General features: G+C 37.3%; 1 protein-coding gene across 5 annotated transcripts in view; it reads left to right on the top strand.

The window, feature by feature from the left end:
* R3HDM1 (R3H domain containing 1) overlaps positions 1-27,670 on the top strand; it is a 54,744-nt gene that overhangs the window by 8,985 nt on the left and 18,089 nt on the right. For 4 of the 5 annotated variants that reach the window (XR_014269199.1, XM_082483161.1, XM_082483162.1 and 1 more), the window contains exons 3-16: positions 5,901-6,015; positions 8,704-8,782; positions 10,348-10,407; positions 10,491-10,631; positions 13,160-13,268; positions 13,365-13,460; positions 14,839-14,876; positions 14,959-15,009; positions 15,156-15,382; positions 18,173-18,427; positions 21,892-22,046; positions 22,835-22,936; positions 26,495-26,755; positions 27,250-27,370. Coding sequence is in view for 4 of the 5 variants with exons in the window: in XM_082483161.1 (XP_082339287.1) it covers positions 5,901-6,015; positions 8,704-8,782; positions 10,348-10,407; positions 10,491-10,631; positions 13,160-13,268; positions 13,365-13,460; positions 14,839-14,876; positions 14,959-15,009; positions 15,156-15,382; positions 18,173-18,427; positions 21,892-22,046; positions 22,835-22,936; positions 26,495-26,755; positions 27,250-27,370 (1,810 nt within the window). In the remaining variant the exon portion in view is untranslated. The remainder of the gene's footprint in view (positions 1-5,900; positions 6,016-8,703; positions 8,783-10,347; positions 10,408-10,490; positions 10,632-13,159; positions 13,269-13,364; positions 13,461-14,838; positions 14,877-14,958; positions 15,010-15,155; positions 15,383-18,172; positions 18,428-21,891; positions 22,047-22,834; positions 22,937-26,494; positions 26,756-27,249; positions 27,371-27,670) is intronic. The other variant, XM_082483160.1, reaches the window with a different exon arrangement.

The following is a 27,670-nucleotide window of genomic DNA, read 5'->3' as shown; positions in this document are numbered from 1 at the left end:
TTTATAAAAAGCATGTCATGTTGCTAGGGAAATTAGGACACAAGAATTTAAAACATAGGAGCTGGCTGAGAGAGTAAACTGCTTGGATCTTACTGAACAACAATAATACTTGCTTCCTGTTAAATTCCTGTAATGTCTATTGTTGGTAAATGAAGAGAAATCAAGGACGAGCACAGTGAAAATGAGAGAGCGTATAATCCTTCAGCCAAAAGCACCTGCTGTTTCTTTCACAGATTTGACCATCATGTCAGTAATAACTGTTAAAGCTTTCTCTTCTAGAGACTTTCGCATTAATAAAATTGTGCTATTAAGTTTAATATAAACCTTTTCTGTTGTGCCTATCATTCAGCGGCCAGTGCAGTCTTTTGGACAGACAGCAAAAAGGTCGAAGGTACAGTAGACTTGTGTGCTGGCATGCTAAGGAAGCCCTTCATGCTTGGTGAAGCTTTGTTACTTTGTGAAAAGTACTTTTAGTTTCATTTTTTTGGCATTGAAGCTTTGTTTCATTCTGTTGGATTTCTGTCTTGCCTAGTTGTCTGCTTTTGTGGTTTGCCTTTATATTTTTGGTGGCTTTTTATTGTTACGGAGAGAAACACTTTCCCAAAGATTTTATTTATTTTCATTAGATGTGCTCTATTGTGCTTCAAAAGCTGCAATTGCTTGGGTATTTTCTTCCTAAAGGAAATAATTTATTCTATTGAAAATATTTAAAAAATGCCGTTTTCAGCCATTTTGTCTTACATAAAATTAATGGAAAGAAAACGGCTTATGGTATATTTATATTAGATTTTATTAGCCATAGTTTTTAATTTTACATACTTTCCTTTAGTCAAACACAAAGTTAAAGTTAGTTCGGAGCCTTGCTGTATGTGAAGAATATCCACCACCTCCCACAGCTGAAATATCACAGGACCTCCAGGTAAAAATCACGTTACTGAAGTTTCTGAAATAATTTGAAGTAACTTATTGGGTACTTTTGGGTACTCTTTTTAAATATGCAGACACCGTATGATTTTAATTTTTTTTAAATGCAGTTTTAATAGATGTGGTAATATCAGATGAAGAATTTGCTGCTTTGTTTTTCTGCACTATGGAGGCTGACATCTGGGGAACAGGAAGAGGGGTGCTGTTAGTTGTTTTAACTTTCTAAAGTTACAGTGCACTTGAGGCAGTCTTAAACAGCTTAAGTGTTGTCTGCCATCACATACAGAAAAATGATGATTAATATGGAGCATAATTTATCATCTTTTACATTTAGAAAAGTTAAACAGTTGTAAATTCTGGTATTTTAACTGAATTCCTGTGTATTAGTCATAATTGCTGATAATTCTATTAACACATGCCTGAGGTATGTCTGAAGACTAATCTATTAAGATGATGTAACACACTTAAAGAAGGTCCCGAATGCTGGACAAAATATGTAAAAGTACTTTAGAGAATTTAAAACAAAATCTAGCTTTTCCGCCTTTATTTTCATACTAGTCTGTATTTTTAGAGCAAAATACTATTATGGTTTCAGTTCTCTGGATGAATGAAGGGCATCAAAATGCTTTTCTTGCTGCTCTTTTTTCACTCCTAATAAAACGGAAATGATCCTTAGTGGCTTACTCATAAAGCATGGTGACTTATTTTGCTGTTATTTGAAAAGCTTCCAAACTGTCTTTTTCGGGGGTTTTGCTGGGGGAGTAGTAATTCAGTTTTGGGGAAGGAGGCAGGTTGAGAACTCATGTAGGTATTTGTCAAGCTAATTAAAGTTTTGTAAGATTGAACCACAAAGTATCTAGGTTGTTGCTTTTTTTTTTTTTTTTTTTTTTTTCCTTGGGAAAACTGTGAAAATAGTATTTTTCATAGTCCTTCACTAATTTACCAATATTTGAAAGAGCTGACTAGAGAAATTTTGAAACTGGGCCCACTAACTTGATGAAAATCAGTCTTGGACTGGTATAGGCTGCAGAGTAAGAGATTAAAAGACATCAGAAAAGTGAATGCTATTTACAAGGCTATTGTAATATTTTGCGTAAGATTAACAAAATTGACTGTGAGATCTAGTTCAGGCTTAGTTGTTTAGTCTGAAGTGGTAGGGTTTAACTTTTTCAGTCACTGTATCTAATTACAGGAAGAGATAATCCTAATTTGATGGATTGTTCATCCACAGTACATTTCAAACATGAGACATTAGGATTTTAAAAACCTCCAGCACTATACAACACCATGTATTTAATGGCTTAAAATCAGACGTTTATAATAAGAGTTCTCTGCAGATGGGATTTGTTACTGTGTCCTCTGGGAATCTATCCTTAGCTGCATACTGCAAGGTGGTCCTTGAAAGGAATTATTGCAGTAGTAGAAGAGATGTAAAGGCCAGTTCTACAGAATTAATTTAATCATGATAATCTAAGTTTGTACGGAAGGAATACCATAAACCAGATTGTATATTAAGAAGCAAAATTACATCTAGCTGCAAGTTTTCTTTAGAAATGGTAATCTAGAAAAAATGGCTTATGACTCCCGATAACTATGCAAATGATTGAAAGAACAAATTTAATTCTTCTCTGTAGAGTGGAGAAACGCATGTTGAAGAGAAGAGTTAGAAGTAGTAATTTGTAACAAGTTCTGATGCTGGAGCGTACATCCTATGGGGCACAGGTCTTCCATGACCCTCTGTAACAACTCATACAAGCAATTTCTTCGCCCATTTTGCTTGCTTTCCCAGAGAATCTTTGGGAATGGCATGGAAGAGTTCTTCTGTAAGCACCAGTCAGCTGCTGACTGCTACTGGTGGTTGCTTCTCCTTAGCAGGCTATAGTGAAAGAGTCGACAGATCAGACAAATTCTCAATTTATTTTCTGATATACTTGTTTGTTTATTCTTGAGCAATTGCAACATGAAAAAAAGACGCTGTTCCTTACTGAGAAAGCTAGGTAAGAGCTCACAATTTTTTTTAAGCCTTAATTGTTAAAAGCACTGTCGACCCTTCACTAAAAGGATGATATTAAAAGTACAAGCTTACCAATTTATTGCAGGAGGAAGAACATAACTGATCTAGTTGATCTTTTATCTTTGTACACTGACTCTTTATTCTCTTGCTGTCCTTTGCCTAAACATTAGGTGCTGGGATTCTGATTCTGTATGCTCTAGTAGGAAGTACGAACACTAGCAAATCATGATCTATTTCAGCTCTTTTTAAGGAAGGGCTGTTTTCATACGAATGATAGGTATTATTATGGGTAACAAGTATATAAAACTTGAAAAAGGTTGATCTTTTGTTCTTTAGCAAAATAAAAAAAGCCCAAAGGTGGCAGGAAAAGACCAGAGTCTGTAATGTTAGTTTATCCTGACTTGTGTAATGTCAGATTGTTGTTGGTTTTGGAGATTGCTGGTAAAGAGCCAAGACCCCAGGATGTAGGGCCTCTGAGTAATATTCTGTAATGTTTCCTGACTCTTGGCTTTTCTTCAACTGTTCTAAGCTGGAGGAATTTATCAGGGTTTGATTTGGGGGATTTAGCTTTTTGTTTGGCTATTTCTTGTTTAATCAGGATGTGGTGACAGTTTCTTCTGCTACAGTGAGGACTTCAGCTAGGTGATCTGAGTTACAGTGAGGAGTCTGTTAAATCAGCATGCCAGCAGACACCCACTACAAAGAGGGTGCGATTAAGAGAATTTTAGGGGATAGAAGTTCAAAGATTTTTCGGCAGCTTTCCAGTCAAGTAGGTCATATTTAATTAGATGCTACAGTTTTTATAGCATGAAATCATAAGAAAGTGCCCTTTGGTACACAGTTCTGTTGTATCACACTTTGAAGTAAATTGATGGTAGTAGAAGAACTGGCTGTTCAGATGGCTATTCCTTTTTTAGCTCTCGTTGGGGGAAAATGTATGAAAATGATTACTTGGTGAAATCCTTTGACTAAACTATTGCTGTATGCTTTTACTTTGAGTTTGGAGTGTGTAGTCAATCAATTTGCTAGTGAAGGAAAACCAGACTATGAAAACTTCCTTAATTTAGTGATAGTTTTGTAGAGTATGATTGTAAAATGGAGAATAATGTATTAGTGGACCCAAGTCAGAATTAATTTCTTAGTAAGACATAAACCATGTTTGTTTGTTTCTTTTTCAAATAACTGTTTTGCAGCTACTAGCTGAACAGTAGATGTAATGCACTTTGTAGTGACAAATCGCTCATTTGAATTATATTCAGGTTTATGAGGTGAGTAATGCAAAGATTTGTTTTGGACTCTTAAGGTTTTGTAGCCAAGTGAATTCTCAAGACTATAGGAAAGAATTATACAAAAGAGTTCATTATGAGTGATTGGTAATGGGTTTTATCAGACTTGGGTATAGATAATCTCATACAAGCTGAGAAGTCTTCACACTTGTAATGATGTTTTGCAGGGTGTATATTAATTAATAAGTTTAATTAGAACATTTAATGTGGGGGAAAAAATCATAATGAAAGACAGAGCTGATAAAACTATGAGCTGCTTTTTTTTTTTCTTGTTTGAAAAAGCTGTTACTCCAAAAATGCATATTGAAACTAGTTTTTAACCATAACCTCATTAGTATAGGGGTCCCATTGACCAGCCCTGAAGGGACCAAGGGAGAGAGAGCAGTTTTGCGCACTAGGGCAGGGAGGAGCATTGCTGCAGGATGTGTTTGCGTATGAAACGGTCTTTAGCCTTGGTGAATCCTGACTATATTTAACTCTGGCCAGCTTACATGACTGAGATCAAGTCTGTGGAATGACACACTAGCGAAGCTTAGAGCGGGTCCCTGGATATGGGTAAGAATGGGTTGGAAGGAAGAGTGAGGACTTGGATGGGAAAGGATTTAGGTGCAGGACAGAAGAGTGATAGGCAAGAGTGGATGAGGGACAGGTTCTTTGGGCTGGGAAGGATCAGATGTTCTTGGGTGGTGGGGTGACAGCATAGACTCAGTTGGCATCTGGGGGAGCAAAATTGACATTTGAGGGAGTTCAAGATAAAAGGTAGCGGGGTAGTCTCGCTCTTACAGGACTTTGACTACAGGAGAAGGAATGGCATTCAGACACATGGTGTCTCCGTTTCCCTCTGCCTCCTCTGTGTTTGCTGTCTGGAATATGTTAATCCTTCACTGACAATCTTGTTAGAGAGTAAAGAGGCATGAAAAACAATTAGTCTTCCACCATTTAGGGGACCATTATGTCACTATGATTTCAAAGGGAAGCTATTTTTTTTTCTGTATTTGGGAAACGGGTTTTATGACAGTTCACCTACTTTTATAAAACATGGATTTTAAGATGATTACACACAAAGCTACTCTATTAAAATACAGAGGAAGTTAAGAATCTAAGCCTTGATGACAGTAAGGTTTGCAAACTTTGCCTTGTACTATTGTACTGTAAATATTTCCCTCTTTTGTGGATCTGGGAATGCAAGTCTGTCTTAGACTGAAACATTTGTTTTATTTTTTTGCCTCTTGGTATAAACCAAATTGAAATTTGAAATGAGCTTTTATAGTGGAGAACTGTGAAGAATTGGGGGTGGGGCGGAAGCATCATGGATGATGCATTACTTAAAAATTTAGAAACTGTATAAGATCTATACATCTGCAAAACTGAAATATTTTCTTATGTGTATCAAATAAGATACTTCGGATTCATTTTGATACAGCATTCATGGTCTGGAAACATGTGTAAATTCTAAAATGTCTATGGTACTTTCTATGTCTCCTCTACAGTTTTTGATTTGCTGATGAATAATTTCATTTCATGGTCATGTAAACTACATGTGGGATCAGAAAGAATATGAAAGCAATTATTTTCCTTGTTACTTCTTTATTTTGCACCTAATATAGTATAAAACAGTTCTCCTGTGGGTATTGTTTGAAATGATTTCTGTGATGACTGATTTTTACTTTTGATAGGAGAAAATTCAGATCCAGCTGTCACAGTCTTTTGAAAAAGAAGAAAAGCCTGCAAAAGATGAAACGGAAAAGGAAAAATCGAGTGATAAACTGTCCAGAAAAATGTTATCAAGAGGTTTGCTATCTGTCATTGTGCTTTTAAATGTATTGTGTAGATAGATAAAGAATATTTAGGAAAAGCAGTTTGCTTCCAGGACATCAGTGCATAAACATTACTTGGGTTTTTTTAGCAAATGAAGCAAATAGATCAGATAACTTTGAGCTGGAGAAGGGATTGGTCCCAGAGGATACAGTGCTTTCGAGGCTTCATCAAACACATGTACTCCAGCAAATGCTTTGCCTTTCTCGCCTGTGTAGCTATGCAGATCAGCCTAAGAGCAACTGTGTTGCTTCAGTTGTGTCCAGGCGTTCTCTGGCAAACTGACTTTACTAGTCAGTAGAAGTTACTATCTTATTCCTAGACTTTGTTGTTACAAGTTCTGTGAAACTTAAGTGAGAATGACAACTACCTTTTTACCTCTTCTGATTTTTTTTCAACAGAAGTCAATGTTCTTGTTTGTTTATTTTACTTTTGATAATATCTAGATTATTTTTTTCAGTAAAGCGTTGGAGCAAGGGTGGAACTACATAAGTAAAAATGACAAGTATTATGTTTTCACTTTAATACTCCTGCATTCTGGATTGAAGATCTATTGTATCTGCTGAAAATCTTTGGTTTTTAACCTGGAATAGAACTGCACAATTAATGACATAAGCCTGTCTGTTTTTCCTGATGCCTCCTAAAGGCAGAAGACTTTACATGCTTAAGTTGGCAAATCATCGTACAGCTCTTGCTTTAATTGAAGGATCCAGAATGTTTACCTAACATCTTAGATCAACCATTGTGTAGGAAGTGTCTTTAAAGCTAGAATTCTTTCTGAGACAGGTAGCACTTGTCCATCTTGTGTCCCTCAGTTCCATAAGGCCTTCCTCATGTGGCATTTCAGTGCATCTTGTCCCAGCTGGCAGCCAGGTATTTGTTGAAATAAAAAGCACTGAAATGGAGGACTTCACTGCATTTTATGAATCTCAGTCTTTGAAACTATGGCTTAAACTAGGGTGTTCTTTCAGATCTAGCTTGCTCAACCTTTAAAGTACATAACCACCTTCTAAAATAATAAAAAAAAATAAAAAAGAAACAGCAAAATGACAAAACGACAACAACAACAACAAAAAAAAAACAATAAAAAACCCCACCTCCACCCCCCACTCCTTCTCTTCCCCCCCCCCCCCCCCCAAAAAAAAATACCCAACCTGTTAGGTAATGATAAGGAGTTGAGCACAAAGTGACAGAATGCCTAAGACAGAGGTCGCTGTTTTAAATTCACCCAATGTCTCCTCTGGAAGTTAATTACTTCCCAATTTAGGATGTGCCAAAATAGAAAATGATTGAATTTAAGCATCAGTCTTCTAGTAATTATAACTAAATTATTGCTTACTTGCAAATTAAGAAAACGAAAGTAAATACTTACTCAATCTTACAGTTGTTTTACCGGGCATACTGTTTTGGTTTGGTTTTTTTTCTTGCCTTCCTCAGATTCAACAGTAATCCCAAACCATAAAAGCTCACTTGCTTGGTTTCATTTATACTACCTTGATAATGTATGGGCACAATTGGTAGTATAATGAACTCTGCAGGCGAAGGAACTTGCTGTCATTCTTCATTAGGGAACTAGAGATTCCCTGTCCTCAGGTGGACTTGGATTCTCTCCAGGAAAAACTGAGGTCTGTTTTTGAAGACTGGACACTTTGGCCACCCAGTTTCCCACTGTGCCAAGAAGCTGCTCTGCTGGCACCAGTGCTTCTCATGAAAAACACTGCATGGATTCTGTCTCCACCGAATCCTACACTTCTTAGTGCAGTAGTCCCCGCATTGCTAACAGAATCTAATTTGCAATGCCTGCTCTCCATACTGACCACAAGACCTGGAACCACTCAGACGTAGGCGTAAGTGTGAGCTGTGCCTAACTTGAGGCTAGGTCGGCACACAAGTAGTTCTTGGAAGAAATCGAGTTCCAAAAATATTGTTAAAACACCTCTAGCTTTTACTCCTAAGACCTGGAGCTTTGAAAGGGACTCATGTAAGGGAAGATTTGGTGTTAAATAATTTCTTCCGGTGACAGTTTTTATAGAACAAAATTACACTTTGAATACTTTGGTTCACTGAAACCAGAAAAGGAGACAGAAGATTGTGAGACTTCTTTTTGAAAACTTCTAAACATTATGTTGCGAAAAGAAAGTCCAACAGAACAAGGGCTTTTAATAATACAAAATAACATTTGTGAAGGTTAAACTGCTACATTCTGAATGACAGTATTTCTTTGGGCAGCATCCAGTAATTCTGTAGGTCAGCTGCTGGTCCACAGAAGTGTGTACAACAGTGCAATTGTACAACAGTGCAATGTAGTATGTTGAGAAATCAGGTGACTCAAGGTGATACACTGCTTCAAAATATATAGCTATTTGCTAATAAATTGGCAATGTTACTGAAGCTTTTGCTTCTGTATTACGCTTGAATTAGGGGAAATGAGGGAGGCAGTGTTGGGTTTTCTGGGTTTTTTTTTGTTGTTGTTTGTTGGTTGTTTTTTTTTTTTTTTTTACTTGTGAGCCTTTTCCGTGGAATCTGGAAGTGTTTATTTTTGGGTATAACATGCCTAATAATTATATAGTATTGATCCATAAATACAATGTTTAGCAATAATTTAAAAAAAATAGTATTAATGTTTTTCAAAGTGTAATTTTGCTCTCTTCCCCCTATCCTTAGATTCAAGTCAAGAATACACAGATTCCACTGGTATAGATCTTCACGAATTTTTAGTAAATACATTAAAAAACAATCCCAGGTAAGCATCTGTAATGTCAGCTTTCTGGTTCTCTTTCTTGTCAGTGCCTGAGGTATAACACCACCTGTTTTTTGTGTCCTTTACATGTCTAACACTGTATGTCAGTTATTTAAGATGAGGGTTATGTTGCACAGGCTATTTGAAGCACCAATCTACTGTAATTTGTGTGTTATATGAACAAAGGTTCAGGACACTGAAATGGTTTAAGAGCTTTAATGTTTAATAAGCAAATAATGAGTTCTGTCTATGCAGTTCTATCCCTGAAGGAACACTCATACTATGTCTCTCAAATTTGTACTCTTTTAGTGTCTGCTTCTTGGAGACTAAACTGCCTTCTCTTACTTGAATCTGTCTTGCCCTGAATTTATAGGCAAAGGAACTTTTTTTAAGCTGTACCATATGACCATAGTAAAGACATATACATCTTCACTCTGCACATCAGAAACCAAATCTGATGTAATTCACGTCCATCATTTGTTAGCAACAGAGTTGACGTGATTCTGTTGCTTTGAGGTTTGTGGTACATTGCTGTCTGTCTTGTTTGTTCTTTCCCTCCATGGAGTTTCACACTAGGTCCATGGCTATATGTACAAGGCAAGAAATCAACTTTGTGGAATTGTGCTGCTGTCGCAAAAGCTATTCCACTGCTATTTGTTATTCACTAATACTATAGTTATGATTTTCAATGTGGTAATGTATTGGGATTCCATTTTATCAGGAAAAAATGTAAAATGAGCTATAATAAGGGTGCAACACCATTTTGTCCTATAGAGTAAAACTAGAAAGCGCAGATCCCTGCTCGACTCTTACTTTGTTTCTATTTGAAATCATAAAGCATCCCAATGAAAGTAAGAAATTGTAGGTGAAGGTCTGCTATAGCTTTACAATAACTGGGAAGCTGAGTTACCTGATGTGCGCAAATTATGAACTGTGCGACAATTAATTTCAGTAAATATTAATGATTTATGAGAACTGGCATAAGCATTTTTAAGACTTGTTTAATGGTGTTTCAGCTAATATTCCTTTCTATCACATTGGGTTTTAGCTTTTTCATCTTCTCTTAGTATCTCATCACATGGCAAAGCATGCCAGCTTTTAACCACTTGGTTGTTGGTATGTTGTAGTAGTGCCTTCTCTTACCAGTACTCCCTCACTCTGTCCCAATGATCTCATGATGTGCTTCACAATCCAAGGGCCGGTTCAGGCCTCTGCAAATCTTACTACCTGTGCTAACATCTTAGTCACTACTTTTCCTTCTTCTTGAGACTGTCTTCTCAATGACTGTACTTTCTGTTGAGCCTACTGGGCAGAGATTACTTGGAGGATCTTTGTAATCTGATTCTGAGATGAGAACCACATGTTTCCTTGGGCAGGTTCAATAAAGTATATCGTAGTGGAAAAAATGAATACTTTGCCCTAAAAAAACCTGCATTTGACACCTCCTGATCCTATTTACAGTCTGCCACTATCCCTTGATCACAGATCTTATCTGTGTATTCTTAATATGAATACAGCTGCAGTTATTGAAGTGTCTCATATGTGAGTTGCTGTGTTTTTATTTTCAGGGACAGAATGACGCTGCTGAAATTAGAACAGGAAATTTTAGATTTCATTGGTAATAATGAGTAAGTACTGTACTCTTATAGGGAAAAAAAGAATTCAAGAGTGCTCCTGTTTATTTAATAAAGCTACTATTCCTTTCTTCCAGAGCTCCAAGAAAAAAGTTTCCCCCAATGACATCTTACCATAGAATGCTCTTGCACAGGGTAGCTGCTTACTTTGGATTAGAGCACAACGTGGACCAGAGTGGGAAGGCAGTCATAGTAAATAAAACTAGCAATACAAGAATGTAAGTGTAAAAGTCTTGAAAAAACATTTTGATGCATAGATTTAACCCCTGGGATATATTATGCAATGATGCTGCATCTGTAGCAGTGGGGGTCTATCTACTCATTGGGAACCATGCATCAAGGAGAGGTAGTTAAAGATCCTTACTGCTCATGTTCCAGTGCTGTGTAATAATGCAATCTGTTTCACATTTAAACTATTTTTGGGGAAAAAAAGGATGCTATGTGTAAATTAAAAATTTCTGTTGTTTTTCTCAGAGATGCATTGCTGACTTTCTTTCCATGAAATACAAATGCGTATCAACTATTCACCTGTTTAAAGATTTACACCAGTAAAATGTACAAAGTACATTCTTTGTTTCTTTTGGAAAGCAGAACCAGCTCTTAACTTAGAACAGGGTGATTTCTGATTTGGTGAAGGGAAGGGACAAGACTTGCACAACTTTGGCTTTTGTACTGTAAAAATCTGCTGGGAATATTCAGGCATTGGAGCCTTCTATTGGAATGATGTTGCTTATGGGTCTCACATGGCCTTACAAAATAAATGTAGCAGGGAAGACAGATCTCATCAGTGGAAGCGTCAGCCAGGTTAACAAGTCACGGCATGCTACTTTACTTTGAGGGTTGGGGATTTCTTGGAGAAAACACTAAGCAAATCCATATTGAAAAAAAAAAAAAGTAGCCATGAGGCCACAGCAGCTCCAAAACCTGTGTGTAGCTGACCTTCTCTTTCAAAGGACCCAGCTCTTCTCATTGTCCTCCGCACATGCTCTGTCTCCACATTCTCTCTCAGAAAGACAGAGGACTAACATGTTGGTATATTTATGCCACCTAGTTTCTAGTTTTAACTTAAAGCATATACCTGACACCATTTTTTATGTTCTCTATGATGTGAACATGAAAATAGGAATTTACATCTCCTGCATCCTAATCCCAGTCTCTATGTATACTCTGTATAGCTTTGGGAGAAAAAAAATCTAATTATCCACCCTAATTTTAGAGTCAGTAAAATGGAAATAATATACCACACTGAAATTTCACTTAAGTAAACAGTTGCCTCCTCAAAAGTTTCTAGAAAAACCGAGAGCGCCTAAATATATGTTAAGTAACTTATGTATTCATGTATGTGGTTTTGCTTTGGCTATACATTCTCTATCTAATTTGGCTTACAAAGCTATACATTTCAAATCTGTTGCCTTTGCATCTACCAGCATCTCTAGCCTGAAGCTTCAGTCTAGCACTTCAAGTGTGGAATAAGAACTATTAAAAGATGATTTCTTCAATTTTATGCATTTTTCTCCTAGCCCATATTTAATTAGCTTATGGCCTCTGGAAGCCCCCTATAGGTGTAGTTACTAATTAGCAGGCATTTCATCTAACCTGCAGACATCAAGATTCTTAATGTTTTCAGTATTCTTATTTTAAATCGTTTTGGATATAAAATAAGAATTTAGAAAGAAAACCTTGGAGATCTGCTCCATGCTGAATAAAACCAAACTTACCTTTTCCTCATAGGCAGATTCCCGGCTCCATCGCCGATCAGTGATGTTACTGACATCAACAACCCAGTGCATACTGGGACGTCTCAGTGGAGTGGGAAGTTGGTGATTGCAGGGCAGTAAATTCAGGGACCTTTAAAAGAAAGAGGTAAGACAGTCTAAAGGTTCTCTGAAATGCCTGCTAATTATGTTTGGGCATCCAGTAACTAATAGTTAGGCTTGGCTGTTTTATAGGAAAAGATCTCCTGACTCTATACTGATGTCCTGGGTAATGAATAAAGAAACAGAAATAGAGAAGAGTATACCTATATTTTATCTTTTATTAGGAAAATATTAATTTTGTGAGAATTTCTCTTAACAATACTAGTAGTTTTATTGTCTAGGTACTTGGTATCTATTTTTAATAATAACAAGAGTTTGCAAAATAGCTCACTTTCTTTCACAAAGTAGCTAAAACACCAAAATAATATATATAATCTGTTGCTTCATCCTCTCACTGTGATCTTGTGAAGCTCTTGCCTGCATTGGACTGTTTTTCTCTTGCTTATTTCTACTTAATTTTGGTTTAGAAGTTTGTACGTTTCAATGCTTTCTCCTCTATCTTCTTATCTTCTGTTTTTCCCTTGAAATGAATTCTGAGGTATTGCAGCTCTAGCAGAGAGCACCTATCTTCACTTCCATGCATGCCCAATATCCATTGCATGGCACCAGTCTGGAGTCAGGAGCACCTCTGATTCCCCAAGGGCATGTGGTTTGCTTGCCACCTTAATAGGAAATTGAAGCAAAAGCTTTGAAGGAGGAAGAGATTTTAAAAGCAGGTTTGTTATGCCTCAGGAACAGGACTTGTCAGGAGTAAACATCATCTTACATTTTTGGTAGTTTTTCCATTGCCTGGACAACCATAATCTATCACTTCAGTTAGAGTATTAATTATATTTAACATTGACTTTGAGTATATTTCGGTTTGTTGCACTGTGTATAGTGTATGTTTACAAAACCATAAGTCTTTTGTTTCTAACAACTTCTCATAGACCTGACCAAAAGTTTTGTGAGCATATAAAGGATGAGAAGAGTGATGATTTCCAGAAGCGGTATATCCTTAAAAGAGATAACTCTAGTTTAGACAAAGATGACAACCAGGTAAATACACGTGGATTATTTCCTTCCACTTGTTGTATTTGACTGTGTGTTTATACTATTTTCCTGTAGAAGTTGACACTGTATCACTTAATTTAGATGAGAATACGATTAAAAGATGACAGAAGAAGTAAATCCATAGAAGAACGTGAAGAAGAATATCAGAGAGCTAGAGAAAGAATATTTGCACAAGATGTATGTATCAAAGAAAATCTTACGGTGTTTTTATGAATACTTCACACACAGACATGCATGTGTGGTTTTTGTTAAGAGACTTTTTTCCAGGAAACTTTCTGTGTCTGAAGGGGAATGAGCAGATAAGAATCATTAGTGTGGTCTGAATGAGTTTTAAATGATATTGAAGTTACTGAGAAATTTTCTGGTTTCTTTAGTCACTACTGCATGAAACTCAAGCAACCTTCAAGAATCTATCATTACCTATTTTGCTTTATTTCTCCCCTTACTCAAATTTAAATTATAGAGTTTTGGTACTACGATCATTTCAGTTGTTACTCAGAGCAATAATTATTTAAAAACCAAACAAACAAAACCCCAAACCAAAACATTGGGGTTTTTTCTTACTTGTGTCTACATCAAATACATCATGGTAAAAAGGATTTGAATTCCCGTATGTGAAATTTCAGTCAGAAATGTAGAAGTCTGGTCTCTCTTGACTGGAGTTATTAAGCAGGACAACATTGTAAACTATAATTCAATCACAAGTACTGATAATATTTAATTATATTGAGTGAAACAGAACAAATATGTCTTTGAAAATATGTGTTGCTTCTAATAATCTACTTTTGACATTTATCTGTTGCTCTTACACATCCAAAACCAGATTCTTGTTTTGGAGAAATAGTAATGAGCTCCGAGAGGCTAATTTGCTATATCCTAATGTTTTTCAAGAGCTTTTTTTTTTTTCTTCACCTTAGTTATGAACAAAAAAAATGGACTTCTGGATATAAAATTACCTTTTCCTTTTGCATACTCATTTACCATGTATTGTACCCTTGGAAGCTTTGGACCAAATGTTAGAAGTCACAGTGAAGGACAACATAATTGAAGTTAATAATAGCCTTTTTGATTGTATATTCTGTCTGCTTTTTAGCATATGCGTACTTGTACCCCAAAGAATTCAGTATAATTATTGCAGTAGCCAACGTCATCTTCTACTTCGCACTTTCAGCAGAAGACAAGGGAACTCAGGTGATGGTAACGGATTTGTGAAGTCACACATCAGCTGGAAGTTACATAAGGCAGCAAAGGCCCACTGGAAGAATTGTAACTTCAGAAAAATGCTAATAGAAACAAAATTGTCAGCAGTGTAACTATTCTAATGCTAACTTTTATTTCCTGCAGGTGGGCCTTTTTATATTGTCTTTTTTTTTCCCGTAACATGGAAATTATCCACCAAAGAGGTTAAGTTTTCAGACAACTTAATATAATGAGGTTGCTGTAAAAGTCCCTGTAGAATACAAAAGATTCCAAATTGCAGCATGTTTTGTTACTGCACTGTAGTAGGGGTTCTAGATACCATTCATATTAATTTCTACACTTCTTTGCCCCTCAGTCCCTGTGTTCCCAAGAGAATTATTTCACTGATAAAAGGTAAGAAAATTTGCAGTTTAATTCTCTTTCATTTTCCTATTTTCTTAATGAATATTAAGCTATCTTATTAAAATGTCAACAGAATCCAGGAGGAAGAAACTAATAGTACACAACAAAGACGACAGATACTTAGGTATTTGATGCTTTCTTTAAAAAAAAAAATAAAATCCCAAAGTATTCTGCATGCATTTCACCTTTTCTTTCTTTTTTCTTTTTTTTTTTCTTTTCCCTTATTTTGCAATTGATGCTTGTGCTAAAAGTTTAGTTTATAACTTACAGAATCAATAAGGAAACATCAGGGAGATCAGCCAACAGCCATCAGAGCAGTACTGAGAATGAGCTGAAGTATTGTGAACCCCGTCCCTGGAGCAGCACCGACTCTGATAGCTCCATCCGCAATCTGAAGCCAGCTGTAACGAAAGCCAGCAGCTTCAGTGGGATATCAGTTCTGACAAGAGGAGATAGCTCTGGAAGCAGCAAAAGCACAGGCAGGCTGTCTAAGACAGGTATAATAAAATCTGTACAAATACATAGTTAACGTAGCAGTGACGTACCTGATGGTTTGATACGTGATGCATATTGCAGATGTGTACATATGTAGAGGCCTCGGTCTCGTAGGTGCTCCATGCATACAACCCCTCTGGATGCAGTGGGTGCTGCATACATAGAATGACTACAGACCTAGCCCTATGCTGCATAGCTGCCTTGGAGAGGTAGAATTCAGGGAACAAATTAAATGAAGGCTTTTGACTGTGGCAGTAGACTTTTAAAGTGCATTATAGATGGCTTTAAGCTAAATGCATTTCATCTCATACAAAGGATTTGAAAACGTTTATCAGCCGAAGTGCTGTGTACAAAATAAAAACGTAGAGTTCAACTCTCTGGTTTCAGTGCGGCAAAGCTGCATTGTGCAGTGTTTAGGAAACTGCGCTGCTGTCCTATTAGCTAGGAAAAAACAGCATTAAAGCCTATGGATTGTTAGTTATATTTGTTGTGTTGTTTTTCAATGCCATTGTTAAATTTAAATGAATATGGCTGAAAAGCTTACTTAATTTTTAGATTGCTGAAAAACCAGATCAGTGCAACAAAGGGTACTGTTTAATTTTAAGATTCAGAAATGGTGGGGGGAAATACTCATTTTATAAGATTCTGGGTTTCAAAGGTGTGTTAACTTGTAATTGATGTCAAAAACAAAATCTCAGAAAATAGGGATGTAAATTTTATGTGGGTCAAAAATGAAATGTAGCAAATATTTGTATATCAAATGCCAACGTAATTTGATCCAATAGATAATCTTGGTTGTGGAGGATTTTGAGGCTTGTAATACTGGGCTGGGTTATGGATGCACTGCTTCAGAAGTTGAAGGAAAACTGTAAAAAAAGCAGAATATTATTACTTGCCTGTATTATGCTTGGCTTTCATCTTATTTATAAAACTTGTCTAATGAGACAAGTTTTGCTTTCTGTTAAACCACCACTACCTCATAGGTAAATCACCACACTTCTGTATCTTAATGCAGTAAAACAGTTACAAATTCTGTTTGTCCATTATATATTTGTATTAAAAAAATACATTCCAAGATACTTCTGCATATTCTATAAAACTGTGTCATCATATTGAGTTATTTCACTTAGGAATGTAGTAATACTATTTGGCACAGCTTGAATAGAAACTACAACCTGACAATAGTGTGTATATATAAAATACGTTTGTAGAAATCTTTGTTTTTGAAATTGCAAGAACATAAACGGATTCTTAAAATGTCACTGGAAACTTTATTTTGGCATTCAGAGAGTTAACATTCAAAGTTCAGAATGTCTATCTTGATGGTGGTTGCTTCACTGCAGTTACAGGTTGTGGTGATTTTGCACGTGTTGAGATTGGTTTTGTTTGTTCATTTTGATCAAGGAGGTAATTTGCTTTAATTATGATGGTTTCAGCCTATTTTCTCTACATAATCTAGAAGTGGATACACTTGTAAACAAATCTAATCAAAGTAACTCTGGTCAGGTGAGGATTGTTTTATAGAGCTGGGGTATGCTTTTTTTGCCCAGTTCCCAATTAATAGCTTTATATTTTGCTTCATCTAGCAACAGACAAAAGGTTAACATTCAGCATCAGCAAGTGCTTCAAGCTATACTATCTTTTCGTACACACAAGTAAAAGGGTTACAACTGGAAATTTTTATGAAGGACTGCAAAGTAACTTCCAACAGTACATAAATTTCATCACAGCCCTTTGAGCCTTACTTTCTCTTCTAGATTGTATAGAGGCTGCTAATGAGGAGTTCTTAAATTTAAACTATATTCTGTTTCCAAATACTGCAAGTATCATAGCAAGGACTTAATAAAAAGTATGATAACCTGTATCCTAGACACCTAGGTATACAGTGATCTAGGAAGAGTGCAGATCTACAGACCTCTCCATATTGGACTTTTGGAATATTGCTTTTAGTTGCATGCATTGGCTTTGAGAAAGCTCAGGGTCTGGTTCTCCACTGCCTTGCAATGTTTATAGTCATTCATATCTGTAAAATGATTATTGCTTTCAATCAGCTATTTCATACTCCATTTGAACTTTGAATTGATGCATAAAACTAGGCTACAGCTACCATATTACATATTCTTTTTCCAGCTGTATTCTTGATTTCAGTCTGAAAATTGTCAGAGGGAGAAAAAAAAAAAAAAAACAACAAAACAAACAGTTTAGGGGTTTCTAGTATTCTGCAATTTGTCCAGCAGGCGAATCAGAAGATCCTCTGACACCTAGTAGTAAAAAGAACATGGTCATTGCTTGCACGCAGGCTGCATCTACAGAGCGTGTGAATTTAGCTAGCGTATCTGAAGGGACATTGGGCCCAGTGCATCTGCATTACCCCATGGCCTGCACATACGCAATAGTTGTGAGCTGTGTGTTCATTGCTTCAGTATATCCACCTGATAGATGCGCATGCATCATTTTGGATAAGCGACCAATCACGTAAACGAATTGCAGATGAACTGAACATTAGCACATGTGCATATGTACAGGCATGTATTTTCTGTCCAGAAAACCAGAGCTAGATATGAAAGCCTCACTTTACAGTGCAAAGCAGTGCTGAATTGGCCCTTGGTTGACAGAAGGAATCTTGTAATGGTATTCCAGGGGAGATAAAGGGGGCGTTCATTGAAAAGGCCACTGTTTAATAATGTACTTAACGCTGAGCTTTAAGGGTAAGCATTTACAAGTATATATTTTAAGTGAGCATGATGTTTCTGTCTCTAGGTAAAAACAATTTCTCGTTACTCCTTTCCTAGGTTCTGAGTCTTCTAGTAGTGTAGGGTCATCCACGGGTTCTCTTTCTCACACCCAGCAGCCTCTTCCAGTGCCAGCTCTAAGCCAGCCTTCTCATGGCACGCCTGCCGTCTATCCAACTGTCAGCACTAGTAACTCTCTTTCCTTTGATGGTGGCATAAGCGGGCAAGTGGCACCTACTAGCACTAGCTTCTTTTTGCTTCCCTTGGAAGCGGCAGGCATACCGCCTGGCAGTATTCTGATCAACCCGCAAACAGGTTGGTACACGCTTGTGGATGTTTTTGTTACAATTGAGAACTTGGACAAAAATGCACGAGTGTTTACATAAAACTGAATGTCAGTACTGTCCTTTCTTTTGCTCTTTTTTTTTATTTTCTGTGGTTGTGTTTGTTCAGTGCACTTAATTTGAAAAGAAAGCATGACTCTAGAATCAAAGGAATAAGTAAACTCACTTGATTTTTCTCTAGTAGAGTTTTAACTTACATGTAAAATTTTATTGAGCGACTTGCACAAAATAAGAAAATTATTATCCAGAACGCAGAATAATTTAAATTAATTGCTTTGGTTTTTTGGGGAGAGGAAAAGTCTTTCCCAGTGCTACTATAAAGCAGTTTCTGTGAGGGGGGAGAGAGCCTGAAGTAGTATTCATATGGACTTGAAAGAGTTTATCATCCTTCATTTTGTTTTTCGCAACATATTCTTGTGTTTCTGTGCTCATGACACTGACTTAATACAAATGAAAGAAATAAGCATGAGATCACGTGCTATTTCTAAACTTCTGTTTGTCAGTTTTAAACGGGATTAAATCAATGTGGGTGTAATTGCCCAATATGATCATTTTAGTAAGTAGTAGGAAATTGATACTTTATAATGTAGATGCAAGGAGGTGTGTCACTACTTGTCTGGATTAAATGACTAGTTATCACTCCCTGGGCAAACTTCTACTTTATTGTGGAAGTCAAGAAATCCTGAAAATTTTAATTTACCTTTTATATAAAACATTGTAATCTTTGGAAATTTATTATATTTTAATTTTAGATTAAAGATTTGTTGTCCTTGTAGAACAGAAAATACTTCAGGATATATTTTCCATCATTCTGTAGATGGACTTTATATTTGAATATAACTGCATGTGATGTTTTAAACTAAATTTTTCCCCTTGGCATTGTTAAAATGATATGTTATTAAATTATTTCTCTTCTATAATGAAAAGGTTTAACATTGACATAGATAATTTTTTCTTTTTCCTTAATATAAATCAATTGCTGTGGCAGACAAAATTTGAAATTTATTTTTTTATTAATGATTCTGCATATTGATATGTTGCCTAAGGTTTCTCTTAAATGCCTTGCTGTATAAATAGTTTAAGCCAACCCTGCTAATAAATTGGTTACAAATGACTAGCTGGAGCATCTAATTTTCATAGATAGCCACTGGATTTGGAGGAGGCTGTTTCTCCCATCTTGGATCTAGGTTCTGGACAACAGCACTATTGACTTAGTTTTTCTAGTTCTAATGTGATAGTTGTACATCTTATACGCGAGTTTTCCCTTGCGTTTGACCATCTGAAGACAAATATGATTAATGAACAAGTTTTGCTAGCAAAATAAGTGGTTTTAGTGTTTATGCACACTGGAGTACTTTGTACTCTACATTAAATATGAAGAATGTTGGCTGTCATCTTTCATATTCAGTTTATAGTGTGACCATGCTAAAATATTTAGAGTTACTGTACAGCAAAACAGATATTGCAGGCACTGAAAGGATACCATCAGCTTGAAAGTGCTTTCATGTAAAACATGGTACAGTTTTGTCATTTAAAAAAAATAGCGGGGTTTTGAGTCATCTTCATTTCAGTTACATGCTTGTCAATATTTTGCATGTGATTAGTTTCACTTTCTTCCTCCTGTACTGTTGGTCATTTTCCCTGTTACGTTGATGGGACTTCCACATAGCAACAGGGAAGGGCAGAGAAACAAATATGATTGTCAAAGTTTTTAATCTGAAAGCATCTCGTACTGGCACCCCCCTCGGAAAAGGCAGCAGAACCGTAGACTTGACTCTGATATTCATTAAAACTAGCTTGATTTTCAAATTGTGATTCTTCCTATGTGTTATTAATTTTAATGTATTTAAACTAGTCATTAATAGTCTTTCATAACAGAAGATTATATGAATATCTAATGACTGTCTAATAGAAGATAAAGTACACTTTCAGAACAAGGAATATCTAGGTTCAGATAAACTTTCAACATACAGTGTACTTGAATCATCATATTCTGCAATTGTTCATCTGGCTTTATTGTTCCAAATGACAGTCAAGAGTTCAAAAAAAAAATAGATTAGTTTCTCAGCCTTTCTGACAGAGGATCTTGTGACCTTATGTCAACAGAGTCAGTCTTTTCAGTAGCCGAAGAGGGTAATTAGGAAAAGACAGTTCTTATTCAGCCACTACAGGAAACAAGTTAAGCTCCTGTGATTACCAGAAAGTAGTAAAAGGAAATAAGAAAATCTGATTCCCTATTTATGTGAACCGTCCCAATTCCTGAGCATTAAAGAGAAATCTATTAAGCTAAATTGAATACAGCTTGATCACCTGCAGTCCAGCTGCATAACATGCAGCTTATTTTTGCTAGTCTGTTTATGCTTTCTGTCTGTCTTGCATTAATTGCCTCAGTCCTCTCTTCAGTAACTTTCATGCTTTTATGTTGGTCAGTCCCATTTAAATATGATGGGACGAAGAAGTCTGAAGGAGCATTAGCCTACTTTGACAGGACCCTGGTTAGGGTGCAAAGGCTTTGGTCTCAGTTTATACCTCCCTGGAAAGAATCTTGGACAAGAAAATATTTATATTGGAGGAGAGAAAAATTTACATCAGTATTTGGAGGCTAAGCATCAAAATAAGCCAAAGCAAGACACATGTCATTAAGCAGCTAGACGCAAGTCCTTGCTAGCTGATCTGTTCCTTTGATTTGTTTTGTTTTTTCCCAACCTGGGCACCAAAATAAATCACTGCTTGTTTGTAATTTACTTTTAAGTAGTTCACTTTTAAATTCTTTTTCATTAGTCCACTGCTGTAATGCTGAGGTTGCAAATTATTAAATAGGAGAATAACACTACATTATTTCATTTGACAGCTAAAAGCCAATTCATCTATGAATGGGGGAAGAGAGTCCTTTAACAGTAATCTCATTAGCAGTTATAGGAATACCACTGCAGCTACTGCTTTATATATATTTTTAAAAATATTTGCCTTTAAGCTCTCCTGTGTTCTGATTGATGTTCAAACTGATTAAAGGAGATTCATTTAATGGCCGTTTGAAAGGTCCTTGAAGTAGTAGTTTTAGTAGGGTTTTCCTTTAATTACTCCTGCCCTTTTCAATCCACGTAATTAAAAATGAGTTTAAGACAAGCAGGATGCAGCAAACATTTATCTGTGTTCACTAAGTAAAGACTGGGGTATCTTTGCTTACCTTAAATGTTTTGGTTTTTAACTGCATGTAGTTTGTCAAATGAGACCTGTTTAGTCATTGTGTTATAAATGTTGCTGTGGGGATTTGGCATCAAGCTGTCATATAAAACAGTATGACTTCACTTATTTTCAAATTTTATTATTTTATTTGTTTTGCCTACTGTAAGTACATTTGTCTTTCTTTTCTCCAAACTTAGATGATGCAGCTGGCTGTCATTTGGTTGTCTTTGTTCTCTTTCAACTCTTCAGGTCAGCCATTCCTAAATCCCGATGGCACTCCAGTTGTGTACAATCCTCCTATGCCTCAGCAACCTGTTAGGACCCAAGTGCCTGGACCTCCGCAACAGCCACCTCTTCCCGCACCACCTCAGCAACAGCCAGCAGCTAATCACATCCTCTCACAGGTGCACATGTCAAACACATGGTGCTTGTATTGATGACTGATACTGTCCTATTGCTGTCTGATAACACGGGATCGGTAGGTTGGTTCTGCTGAAGCATAGGTTAAGAACTAATATCCACACAGGTATTGGTAACTGGGCTTTTCCCCTCCACAGTCCTCAGCACTATCAGTTCTGCTAATAACCGAACGTGGTAGGCAGCCTTTTCTTAAAAATATAGAAGATATTTTAGTATGAAAATGTTACGGTATCAAGAACATACCAAGCCTAGGTTGCTCTGGAAAAGAGGCTCTGCCTTCGTCCTTAGTCCCACTGCGTGGTTACCCCTGGCATTAGCAGTAACACAGTCAGCAATCTGGGAAGACAGTTAGTCCAACTGCAATCTTTGTCTCCTTGTCTTAAGGTTATTTTTCAGCCAGGTGAATTCTTGGGCTGTACTGCACAAGCACTATTCATGGCACAGAAGTAGCTTGGGACTGGTAGAGTATGAGCAACTCTTTAGTAGCGCTTGGCTTACTCTACTTACAAAACTGCATGCTGAAATACAGGATATGTTTTATCCTCATCGTGTACAAGAGAAATTTAGTAAAATAGGCCGATTAAAGATGACCTCAGCCCTTGAAGAATAAGGGGGGGGAGTGGGGGGAAGTATCCATTCCCTTTCTGGGGAATGGAGCATAGTCGCTTTTTCTGGAGCATAGTTGCGTTTTTCTATTACAAAAGACTTTGACTTTGTTTTCGCTTCTCTTACTCTGATGTTAACCATGTTTATAAACCTGTTATTCCTTCAGCCTCTGCGGCCTCTGCAGCCTTCCTCCCAGCCTGTTCAGTACTCTGCAGTCTCTTATCCACCCCCGCTCCTGCCAGTCTCCTCTGCACAGCAATATCCTGTGGTATTATATCTTCTGTTCATCTCCTCTCTGCATGGGTTAATCTTTAGTGGATGGTGACCTTTGCTTGGTTGTTTGTAAGTGGTGTGTGATACCAGCGTAAGGACTGGCTAGCTTTTCAATCACTGTCAAATATTACCTCAGTGGGGGAAAATAGTTCCTGAGACTTTAACGTGTTTATTTCAAGTTCAGCAGAAATGTATACAATTAAGGCTATATCTATATATGTCTATATTTAGATATATATTATTTCCCTTTGAAAAGGAACAGCTTTTCAATGCTATTGTTTTGTTAGCCAGTCAGTACCTTTTTATGTCTCTGGATTAACCTCTTCCATCCTTCCTTGTTTCTTTGTCTGCTCTTTCTTCTGCTGAACCCTCATACGGATCAGCTGTTCTGGTTTTTTAAGGTTACCTTTTTCTAGCCTTTTTGTCAGAACTCTTAACACTCCCACTTCACTAACATCCCTTGCTTAATAAATAGAAGCTGGAAATTAAATATCTTAGTCTTTTGTTTTTAAAAAGCAAAACACACCCCACCCCCCCCCCCCAAATTGAAACTGAAACCTAGTAAAGGAGAAGTTATCCAAGGCAGAATATGAACTAAAGTCCAGCTGAAAAATTGAGGCTTGCCAGCTCCCCAGACTGCTGATTCTCTCATGAATACATGTTTGTGTTGGGTTTATGTGGCGAGGTTTTGGTAGCAGGGGTGGTGTTGCATGGGGGGCTTCTGCAAGAAGAGACCAGGAGCTGGCCCCAGGTCAGACAGAGCCAATTTCAGGCTGCTCCAAGACTGACCCTGTGCTGCTCAAAGCTGAGTCAGTCATTGATGCTGGTGGCGTCTCTGTGATAATGTATTTCAGAAAGGGTCAAAAAGGCTGTGCAGCAGCTGTGGGGGAAAGGAGTGAGAAACAACTCTGCAGACACCAAGGTCAGAAGGAGGAAAGGGAGGAGGTGCTCCAGGTGCTGGAGCAGAGATTCCCCTGCAGCCCATGAAGATGACCATTGTGAAGCATGTTCTCCCCCTACAGCCCATGGAGGATCATTGTGGAGCAGGTATCCGCCCTGCAGCCTGTGTAGGATCCCACACCAGAGCAGGTAGAGAGGCCCTGAAGGAAGCTGCAGCCCGTGGAGGGCAGGAGCAGGGTGCTGGCAGCAGGACCTGTGGACCCATGGAGAGAGAGAGGAGCCCATTCAAGAGCAGGTTTGCTGGCAGGGCCTATGACCCCACGGGGTCTTGAAGGACTGCACCCTGTGGAAGGGACCCACACTGGAGCAGTTTGTGAAGAACTGCAGCCCATGGGAAGGACCCACATTCAAAATGTTCATGAAGGACTGTATCCCCTGGGTGAGACCCCACACTGGAGCAGGGCAAGAGTGTGAGGCGGAAGGAGCAGCAGAGATGAAGTGTTATGAACCGATCACAACCCCCATTCCCGGTCCCCCTGTGACACCTGGGGAGGAGGCAGAAGAGTTGGGAGTGAAGTTGAGCCTGGGAAGAAGCAGGGGGGTTGGGGAAAGCTGGTTTTTAGTTTTGTTACTCTGTTATTAATTGGCAATAAATTAAATTAATCCTCCCCAAGTTAGGTCTCTTTTTCCTGTGCTGGTAATTGATGAGCGATCTCCCTGTCCTTTTCTTGACCTATGAGCTTTTCATCTTTTCTCCCCCTGTATTGCGAAGGATGGGGAAGTGGCAGAGCAGCTTGGTGGGCACCTAGGAGCCAGCTAAGGTTAACCCACCACTGTGTTATGCAATAGCTATTTTAGTATGTATTCAGTGTTTTTATTTTGTTATTATTTTCAACATTAATCAGAAATGTCTTCTAATAATAGATACAGATTTAACTGAATTCAGTAGCCTGCATATAATTAAAACTATGTTGTAACTCTTATCTGTACTTAGGTATACAGTTCTAAAAGAATTGCACTTTATGGAGGGTGTTTTGTTATTAGCGATGTTGTTTCTCATGTTATTTTAGAGTTTGAGTATGTGAGGACTGCAGTCAGTATAATGTACCTCCTTAGTAATGAAATTAGAATGGTTAATTAACCGATGTCAGCTTCCTATGGAGTTTAGCATATGACTAAACTGCTGTTAGCAGCTAGTTTGGGTGTCTCTGTGATTCACCATCATTGTTAGGCATGTGGATGTTAAAGCAGAGAATGAAAGGACTGCTGATGGTCTTGGCTCATAATCTAAATGCAACACATGCATAGTTGGTACCAGGAAAGTTTGCTTTACCACTTTATTGGTAATACTGTGTTTCTGTGGTTAATCATGCCTGTACTATACATATCACTGTAGGACAAACTGACCAAATCAGAATTTACATCGGTACTGTAACAGAAATAAATGTTTATCCTTTGGACATTTTTAGAGGTAAAATTAACTCATAATTAAATATCAGTATCTCTTCTCTAAACTAGGTATTATGAAAAGCAGAATGTAAAAGCCAAGGTAGAAAAGCATTAAAGTTGCATCGTTAAAGAATGAAATGTCAAAAGACAAATTAGATTTCATTAGATCTAATGAAAATAGGGCTTTTTAAGTTGCAAAGTTATTCTAAATAAAGTTTTAAATGCAAATTTATATTTCCAGTGGTAATTAAGAATACCTTTAGCCTGTGAACTATAAAATTTCATCATAAAATGTGAATATAGCTAATCAGTAAAAGACAGAGCTTGCACTTACTCTTTGTTGATTGACTCCTGTCGTCTTCAGGATGATCTAAGAGAAGATCGGGTGGTCTTAAAATATTTTTAATGTTCCTCCGTGTTTGGAGAGTCCACTTTGAAGTGTGAGCCAAATCTTTCTGCTTAGCAAGAAAACCACAACACCAGTGATCACTTCTAATTTCCAGGGTATTGATAATTTGATCCTGAATTGCTTGTAACGAGAAGGAGCTTGGGGTTACAGCTTCACATTTCACAGGACTCCTGCAGGGCTCAGTGTAATGAGTATCATACTTTCAGATGTAATAAAATACAGATAATAGGTAACCACTAGAATACATTTCTTGCAGCTGTTACTTGATTTCAGGCAAAAAAAAGAAATCCTTGCGTGTAGTATAATACCAAGTTAGAGGAATGTACCTTGTTATTCAGGATTAGAGCCTCATTAACTTAAGCTCTTAAGACCAAAAATTACTTTAGCAATAGTAATGCCTTCTGCCATTTTAACTGGGGTTAGATGTTTTCACTGAAGTTTTGGAGTCCCATCAGAAAATGTTAGTGACACAAATTCTGACTTTTTTTGATAATTGAATTCTTACAAGAAGTAAATAGAGGCAGATGTAATGCAAAAATCAAATATTTCCGGTGAAATGAGTGAAGTCTCTGGATGTTCTCTCCTGCTGTCAGGCCTGAAGATAATTGAGTACTGTGTTCCATCTTGTTCTTTCCCGTTGTTCTTTGGCTGATGTTGCTAATGCACAGTAATTTAAGACATGCATATCTGACACTTACTGAGATATTTGGCTATTTGATACTTTTTGTTCCTTGAACGTACATTTGTGAATGTAACTTTTCCTTTTTTTTTTTTTTTTCCCCCCCACTATTACAGCAAGACAACCTAGGATCACAATTTAGCCATATGAGCCTTGCCCGCCAGCCACCTGCTGATGCAGCTGAACCTCATACTGCTATGTTTCAGTCCACTGTAGTCCTCCAGCCCCCGCAGCAGTCCAGCTATATCATCGCAGCTGCTCCACCTCCACCACCCTCTGGCCAACCAGTTTCTGCTCCAGGCTACTCGACATCTAGCCACCCTATCAACCAGCAAGTACTGCAGCAGCAGGGATACATGCAGCAACCTGTGGCACAGGTAGAATGGCTCCAATTTCATCCTCCCAAAATTGTATTTAAAAACTGATCATGCTTTTCTATTAATGAGCTTTTTATATGGTAGGGGCAGAATCACAGAATGGTCAGGGTTGGAAGGGACCTTTGGAGATCATCTAGTCCAACCCCCCCGACAGAGCAGGGTCACCTACAGCAGGGTCACCTACAATCACCCAGGTTTTCCTATTTAGCTGTAGCTGGTAGCACTCATGTTCTGCAGTTGTCTAGGGTCTCAGATGTTTCTTCAGGGAAGCTGGGAATTGTTACTTATAGAGTGAAAGTAGATTAAACTGGCTGTTAAAGAGGGAATTTATGTAGTATAAGTATTTTTTTTTAATTGCTAAACTATTTAACATTAGTTGAACCTTTTAAGAAGCTTTGCATCTTTCTTTTTTCATGTGAATGGTTTTGCATTTAGATGTTTGCCTTCTATAACCTTGCAGATAGTGAATCTCGTTAATTGTTGTTTGTTTTCAGATGCCAGCTTGTTACTGTACCCCCAATCAGTATCCGCACTCCAGTCAACAATATCGACCCATGTCTGTCCATTACAACACACAGCAAAACCAACCATTGGCACAGCCTGGACAGCAGACAGGTTTGTTGAACTCTTTCAGCACTTCATTAAAACATTTCGTGTGTGTTTTCTCCTGGGTTTGGTTTTTAAACTAACTTAGCTGTAAAATTTCAAATGAAGTAGAAGTTCAAATATGGGAAACAAAGTGTCACTAACATAAGGTCGAAAAATTTGAGTCAGTTGTTCATGAAACTTATTCGAGCCATTACTATGAGTGGCTTATGCTGTAACTTTTAATTATAGGATTTTTTTTTTAAGATTAAAACTGAATAATTAAAAAAACTTGTAACTTTGTAAGTTTCTAAAAAGTTAGTAACTTAC

Source organism: Vanellus vanellus (genome assembly GCF_965231255.1).
Source record: "Vanellus vanellus genome assembly, chromosome: 5".
Classification (NCBI taxonomy): domain Eukaryota; kingdom Metazoa; phylum Chordata; class Aves; order Charadriiformes; family Charadriidae; genus Vanellus; species Vanellus vanellus.
Note: the sequence above shows the minus strand (reverse complement) of the source record. Positions and strands in the feature narration are given on the sequence as shown.